This window comes from Austrofundulus limnaeus, unplaced genomic scaffold (assembly GCF_001266775.1).
Source record: "Austrofundulus limnaeus strain Quisiro unplaced genomic scaffold, Austrofundulus_limnaeus-1.0 Scaffold323, whole genome shotgun sequence".
Classification (NCBI taxonomy): domain Eukaryota; kingdom Metazoa; phylum Chordata; class Actinopteri; order Cyprinodontiformes; family Rivulidae; genus Austrofundulus; species Austrofundulus limnaeus.
Window position 1 is genome coordinate 246,935 of NW_013952725.1, and position 7,801 is coordinate 254,735.

Genomic DNA, 7,801 nt, shown 5'->3' on the forward strand with positions numbered 1-7,801 from the left:
ATGGCAAGCAACGTTTCACAGAAGTATATCTAAAGATGTGCAATATCACTTCTTTGTAAGACAGAATAATACAGTTACTTCATTTTAAATACTTATACAATATACAAAGGACAAAGATTAGGTATTAATTACCAACTATACTGGCTATAGCTCAGAAGGAAAAATGTTTGTCTTCCACTTGTGAGGTTGGTAGTTCAATACTGGTGTTCCCCTATGTAGAGATGAATGTATGTATTTTTATAAACATTATAAATAAATATTAAAAATTAATTCTTGTCAAAAGTGTTATCTACCTTTCAAGATCAAACAAAAAATATCTGAGTAGGTCTACAATCCAGGTAGGTTGCATTTCACAGTTTGCAGACTCAGTCTTGTGCATATTTTTTCATTGAGCATACTGTAACTACTTGTAGTTTGTGGTAATTCCTGTGATGTCACAGAAAAACAGTACAGTAAGGAACATCATTTTTTGGGGAGTTTTTAAACTAAATTTCTAAGAAAAGTATAGAACAATATAATTTACTAATTTGTAACATGAATATTTTAAATCTGGTTCCACATTAAAAATAAAAATAAAAATTTCACAGTTTGCAGGCAGAATAAGTAACCCTGTTAAAATGGGGTTTCACTGTACTTGGAATGTCTTTGCACAGGGTGGGAGGGGGTTCTGGGCTACTAGAGTTTCAGAGAGGTGAAAACAGTGGGGTTTGCAGCTCAGAATAATGACTGGCTAACCTTGTGGATGAAATGTACAAGAGAAGAGGTGTTGCTGTCGCTTTGGAAATACATGTGGGTGGGAAAAGAGGAAGAACAAGTTGCTAACAAAAGTTCACTATTCATATAATGATGAACATAACATGAATTTTTCTACTATGAGTAGCAACAATAAAAACCCAAGATGAATTGTTAGAATATTTAATCCCTATACATATATGTTATCTTTGTAACATTGCACATTATCATTGATTTTTCGACAGATGAGGACTTCATTTCTTTTGTCACAAGTAAAATAATGAAATCATAGAAAAAATTTTCTGCACACAACCACATATAAAGTTCTACACATTGAATACAACAATGTAACAGGACAGTTAAGTCATTCTGTCTGTACAAATAGATTTCCACTGTTCTGTTTTGCTCCAAATTACACAGAACTTATTTCACTTTTGCCCAACGAGAAGCAAAGACTCCACGGTCAAAGCATCAGATCCGAGTCTTTAAAGGTTTCATCGTCTTCAAACCAGGTAGGAACAATATTTAATAATTTCTTAGACAAATTTTCATCCTGTTTGGATTTACGATTAAACATCAATTTCACCAAGAGTTTCTTTCTCTTGCATTCAAAGTGACAGTGGCAGACGATATCTATGTTAAAGAACTGATTTGTTTTTACTGCTGAAGAAACGGAATCAGTAACATTAACAAACACCCCAGTAAACAGTGAAGTGAGGGCCGTTTCTCTTTTTTTGTTTAATCATTTCAAAAAGCACCTTTTGACTAAGCCTTCTACAGCACATTGATGTTTGAAAAGAAAATGTAACCCAACAAAAGTTGCATCTTGTTCCATTTTAGTTATTCTTTTCATTCTTAAACATCAAGACTGGTGATCTTAAGAAAATGTTGCCAGTGTTGGTCAATAACCATCACAGAGCAACTTCCTCAAAACAGTCTTTTGACCTTAAAGGGATACTGTAATTTGGCTTATTTTTAATTGGGATTGTATAAAGCGCTATGAGCGGTCAGCATCTTACCTGAAAGTCTTTTTCACAAGGATTTGGGCACCTTCTCATCGTATCTGCTTAGATAAAGAACAACTGTTATTTAAACACCCTCTTTCAGTTTTGCAACACCTCATTTCCGTGTATCAGCTTATCTTTGAGTTTTTACCAGGATTCAACAGATATGAGATTAGGCAGAAGACAGATTGAATTGTGCCAGGCTTGGACAGAGGAGGTGATTTTACAGCTTCAGCAGCTGTTGTGTGTTGTTTCTACAATCTCCACTTTACGTCAATAAGTTACTCTGGGCCCTCTTCCAAAATTCTAGCAGTCTACCAAGGACCTGGCCCACCTCGACCGGCTAGGCCAAGTCCTTCGGAGGACCAGCCTCTGGATTTGGTGCATTTTCTGACGGGACGGTGTCCTGAATGATGCCCACTAACCTGAGACAGATGGACAGGAGCTCTTTAGCTGAAATCGAGTGCCTGTAGTTCGTGTCCTGGAAGCAGATGTGGGTCGACGGCTCGTCAAACTGAGCTCAGGACAAAACTAGATCTGAAAGCGAGCCTCGTCAGCTTGCAGCTCCTGGGTGGTGAAACTCACAAAGCTCAGAACATCCCTGAATTATCTGGTGGATTAACTATGAATTGAGGACTATGTGCTCTTGTTCTCAGTAAATAAGGCAAAGCCACTTAATTTCATCCGTCATTGTACGAGCGTCTGACCTCAAAGTGCACAAGTATCCAACTACTTTGGATGCTTGTGTTTTTGATGCTGAAAACATGTTCGGTGTTAATGTGGCATGACAGCAGTGTCAGAACAGCTGAGCTTTTTTACCCACGTCTCTCTCTGGGTTTATGCATGCAAAAGCTGTTTCTCTGTTATTCATTAATTACTCAAGATGCTACAGACCCCTCCCCGGTAATACCATACACTGCAGTATGAAAATGATCAATACTGCCCAACCCTAGTCCAAACCCATAACTACAGCTGAAGAGTACAGTTTAAGATGCGATGGTTTTACATACACTGAGGTCTTGGCTCTTCCACTGAACCACAACTACTAGATACATATTTGAGACAAATTGTATCCACTGTTGGTCCAAAGTTGTAGGTTCACTGTTTTGCAAATTTTGCTGCTAACCCTAACCTACAGAAACTTAACTCGCGCTCTCCAGCTTCTACAATGGCTCCTCTAAATATTCTGATAGATTTAGGCCTTAATCTGACTTCCTCCATGATTTCTTAAAAAAACTGCAAGGTAAGATTTAACAACTCACAGCTACTTCACACAACCCCATAATTGAAAAAAACAAAAAAAAAACAATGAAAATTTAAAGTTTCTGCACTATTGTGCTCATTGCCTGACTTAGTCAAAAGCTGCGGAAAAAAAGCAAGCCCAAGTCCTTCAATCCAGTTTGAACACAAATGCACACACATTCACATGCATCCACAACTTCTTAAAGGGATCCATGATTAGTTGTAACATTAGACTTTATTTCATAAACATATATTTTAACTGTAAAATAAAGACTGTAAAAATACGGTGGGATGTTCAGTTTTTATCATTTTTAAACTAAAAGTTTGAAAATATGTTACACGGACAGGCAGTGTTGCCAACTTAGCGACTTTGTCACTAGATCTAGCGACTTTTCAGACCTCTCTAGCGACTTTTTTTTTCCAAAAAGCGACTAGCGACAAATCTAGTTTTTAGAGACTTCTAGGAGCTTTGGCGACAGCATTTTCCAAGCACTTTTTTCCTTTCCTCCTCTGTTCCTCCGCAAGCAGCGAGGAGCGCGGTGAGCCCCTCCCCCTTCCTAAAGCCGTCCAAGTCACTGAAGCCTCGTGCAGCACCCCCAACCCCTACCCCCACCCTCAGCTGAAGTCAGCTGAGAAGAGCCCGCTGAAAATGAATCACGCATGCGCAAAGCTGTCACTGCTTCTGTCTGGTTTACAAAGCGGGATGTAATATTTATTGTAATGTTTTTCTCTGGTACTGTCTCTCTAAACTAAATCTCTGGACCCAGCTGTGTTTGACTCACAGTCACTTCTTCACCTCTACCTCCCTGTGCCTCGTGACATCGAACTGTCTGCAGATTAAATTTAAGATTCCCACAAATTTAATTTATGTGAATCTAAGCATTAAATTTATAAAATAATTTTTATTTCATTCAGTTTAATTGCAGTTCTAAACATATTTTGTGTTTTTAGTCACTTTTTCACTCTTTATGATGTCACCTATAGCTCAGATCACATTTATTGGCAAGCATCCTACTATGCAAATTAGGTGATGACGTCATCTAGCGACTTCTAACGACTTTTAGGACAGCTAATAGGGACTTTTCTTGCTCAGGAGTTGGCAATACTGCGGACAGGGCCATTTTATTTACACACAAAGCATTCGGGTAAATGATGACGTGGATCGGTCCTCGGTGCGAGGCTGCTAGCGAGCTATATCCACCCTGAAGGTTAATCTTGGACAATATCTGATGATCGACTCTTTTAAATGAAACCAGAGAGCGTTGACAGAGAGGAGAAGGTAGAAATGACTCAGCCTGTAACTGAAAATATGGATGGAGGACAACAGAGCTGCTTCATGGAAGAAGAACCTTAGCTTAGCCTGTTAGCTTTAGCATTAGCCCCGACTCTATCACCATATATATGTATTAGCTCAGGGCTACACATTCTCCTCTCGTCACTGAGGCCCTCCATCCACATGACAGAGAGGGGAACGCAAAAATGACTCAGCCTGCAACTGAAAATATAGATAAAGGACCTCAATTCAGCTTGTTAGCTTGTCGCGCTAGCTCTGAGCTAATACATATAAAGTAATATATCATCAGCGCAAGCTCAAAGGCTAACAGGCTAAGCTGAGGTTCTTCTTCCATGAAGCAGCTCTGTTGTCCTCCATCTATATTTTCAGTTCCAGGCTGAGTCATTTCTACCTTCTCCTCTCTGTCAACGCTCTCTGGTTTCATTTAAAAGAGTCAATCATCAGATATTGTCCAAGATTAACCTTCAGGGTGGATATAGCTCGCTCACACCGATGACCTATCCACGTCATCATTTACCCAGAATGCTTTGCGTGTAAATAAAATGGCTCCGTCCGTGTTAAAATATATTTTTTAAATTTACAAAACTAAACAGCCTACAGTATTTTTAGTCTTTATGTTACAGTTAAAATAAATGATTATCAAATAAAGTCTAATATTACAACTAATCGGGGATCCCTTTAAGTCAACCCAAACAGTACGGCTCATCCATACATGTGCGCTCCCTCAAACACAGAACATCCACAGAAACACACAGTAAAGCACGCCGTGTCCATTTACACCCAGGAGTCGGGGGAACCGGTGAAATTATTTGCCTTGTTTGAAGGCCTCCGCGTGGTGGAGTAGAAATCGACGTAGTTGGTGTTGGCTTTGAATTGGAGCGACTGGCTCACAAAGCCATCTGGCGAGGACGGGATCAGGTGGACGGGTTCATCCTCAAAGCGCTCCTCGCCGTAACCTTGAGGGGATGACAGGTACATTCTGTAGCTGTTGTAGTTTTTCCTGTCAGGTTCGTCGTAAAATGGCTCTGAGTGCTGGGAGAGAAACGTTTTATTTACATTTTTGTAATACACACAATGTGGTGATTTTTGTGGAATATATACCATATTTAAATATGGCCAAGATGTAACATTTGCTTACATGGGTTCTTCCTAAATCTTCTCCTGACTGGGAAGAGTAAGTCCCGATAAAATAAGGGGTTTTCTTCTCAGACCCTACAATGATCAAAATGTCAGACTTAAAACACAAAGGGACCGTGTGAACATCCCTGAGGAACTCCACACTACAAACCTGTATACTGCCTTTTGTGGATACTGTCTCCGTAGTATGAGTCAAGTTGCATAGATGACTGCGCTCTCTGGTAGTTTGAACTGTGTCTTCTTATCCCAAGCATCGCAGGTGAGGATGTTGCACTGCCACCTGGGGAAATTAACAACAAACTTTTACCAAGAAAGTTCTTGCTAGCATATGCCTCCACCTAGAATACACAATCCTTTCTGTGCTGGTCTCCGACCTAACATCATTTTGTAACTGGTTTGTAATTTACCAAACATATACATTTATAATCATTGTACTCAACGACTGCAAATACCCCTTAAGAACACTTGGTACCATAATGGTGGGTGTAAACATTAAATTAACCTAATTTTAACTTGTTGCTCAGGCCATCTGTATAATTTTATCCTGAAGTCTGAAACACATCTCACAATAATTAACTTTTGCTTCTTCAATATTTCACTCAGCTGTGTTTAAAATGAAGCTTTAGTTTGCACCATGATTATTATTATTTTGTGTGCACCTTATTTTTGATTAATTAAAATGACAAAGCCACTGGGCAGAGCTCAGACCTGACTGGATGACGGGGGACATCTGCAGCGGGCTGGTGGGCAGAGTCGGCTGAGAACGGTATCGATCTCGCTCCAGAGTGGACACGGGGGTGACGAAATGGGTGTAATTCCATCCGTCCTGTTCAGACATGGGTTGATGTAAAATATTTTTACTAATTCAAGCTGGAATTGTTTAAAAATAGAAATTTTACAACAAATCAAACTCACCTGTTTGTAGAGGCTCCTCAACTCTCTGTACTGCCACAAAGTGTTTAACACCTGAGCTGCTGCCTTCACAACCTTCATTGAGTACCTGTAGAACAGAACACACCCAGTTACAGGGTAGACAAGGAAACATGGACACAGCTAGGTGTGTTTGAGCAGATGTCAGATTTTTTGGTTGGTTAATTCAGCTGACACTAAGCTACTGGAACAGCTTTCTTAAATCTCTGGGCCTGTATTTATCAAAGTCTTAGGGTGGAATTAAATTTCGTCTTCCTTCTCTTGTTTTGGGTCAGACTTTGACTCCAACATGTAAGGCTGGATGGACAAGTCTTCTGTTGCTGACATCTTTTAATTAAATTATAAATAAAACGTTTCTGCAAGCTAGAAAATGTAACCCCTCCTCTCTCAAACTGAAGTAGACCGGTCAGGAAGCTGGAGGGGGCGGGGCTTGAACAATCTTAATTGAACAGTAACAAAACAAGCTGCTTTGAGGCACACAGCAGAAAAGGAGAGAAACAGGGGCTGGTAAATTTAAATTAAGAAGGAATTCAGACCAAAGCAATGAAGTTCCCTGTTATAAAGATCCCCCCAACTGAATGATTTAAATGTGAAAAGGAAGGATTTAAAAGCATGATATATTTACTTTAGGTGAATATTTTGCTTACATTTTCATCTTAGACTTTTTTTTATTCAAGTTTTTAGCTATGTGGCAAAACTACATCAAAATATAAAACCTGGGTTTCAAAAGTGAAATATTACTTGAGATTTTACTGCTATCTGCTGAGTCGTAACAGCAAAAATGCATGAATTTAAACCAAAGAAATTTTAAAACTAAAAGGATTTTCTTAAACATAAAACCTCTGTTTTCGTACCCTTTCCCTCGGCCTTTGCTGATGTCTACCAGCTTCTCGATGCCCCCGCTGTCAGCTAAGGCTTTGGCATTCTCTATGTTGCGGCTGGTGACCTCGTGCAGTGTGCAGCAGACCGACGCCACGGTCTCATCGGAAAGCACGGTAGGACTGCCACCGGGCAGACGGTTCACCAGATCCCGCATGGCGTACTTTCCTGCAGGAGCAGAGACAGAAATCAGATCTCAGAAACCTTTGTGTCTTTGCAGAGACAGCAGCTCAGTTCTGGGTTTTTCAGTCAGTAAATGTTTTCTCTTGTTTGTTTCAACACAATCTGCTGGCTTCTTTAGATCGATAACTAAGTGGCTTTTACAATGTAATTATAATGTATGTAAACTGATTTGTACCCCACAGGTGTGGGGTTAGGTTTAGGACCAAGGTTTAGGTTAGTTTTAGGGTCAGGTAAGTTTCTGTGAGGTTAATTTTAGAGTATATGGTCAGGGTTCAGTCTAAAAAACATGAATGGAAGTCAATGGAAGGTCCCCACGGGGTCAAGAAACAAAGTGTGTGTGTGTGTGTGTGTGTGTGTGTGTGTGTGTGTGTGTGTGTGTGTGTGTGGGTGTGTGTGTGTG

The 7,801-nt window shown here is 39.8% G+C and overlaps 1 protein-coding gene across 1 annotated transcript in view; it reads right to left on the minus strand.

Moving 5' to 3' along the window:
* Positions 1-4,879: 4,879 nt before the first annotated feature.
* The window catches only part of LOC106527415 (plakophilin-4), a gene marked incomplete in the record, with an annotated part of 80,870 nt that continues 77,948 nt past the window's right edge, over positions 4,880-7,801 (minus strand). Inside the window, 6 exon segments of the mRNA XM_014022291.1 lie at positions 4,880-5,304; positions 5,411-5,484; positions 5,561-5,689; positions 6,118-6,235; positions 6,325-6,409; positions 7,194-7,386. Of these exon segments, the coding sequence (XP_013877745.1) occupies positions 5,047-5,304; positions 5,411-5,484; positions 5,561-5,689; positions 6,118-6,235; positions 6,325-6,409; positions 7,194-7,386 (857 nt within the window).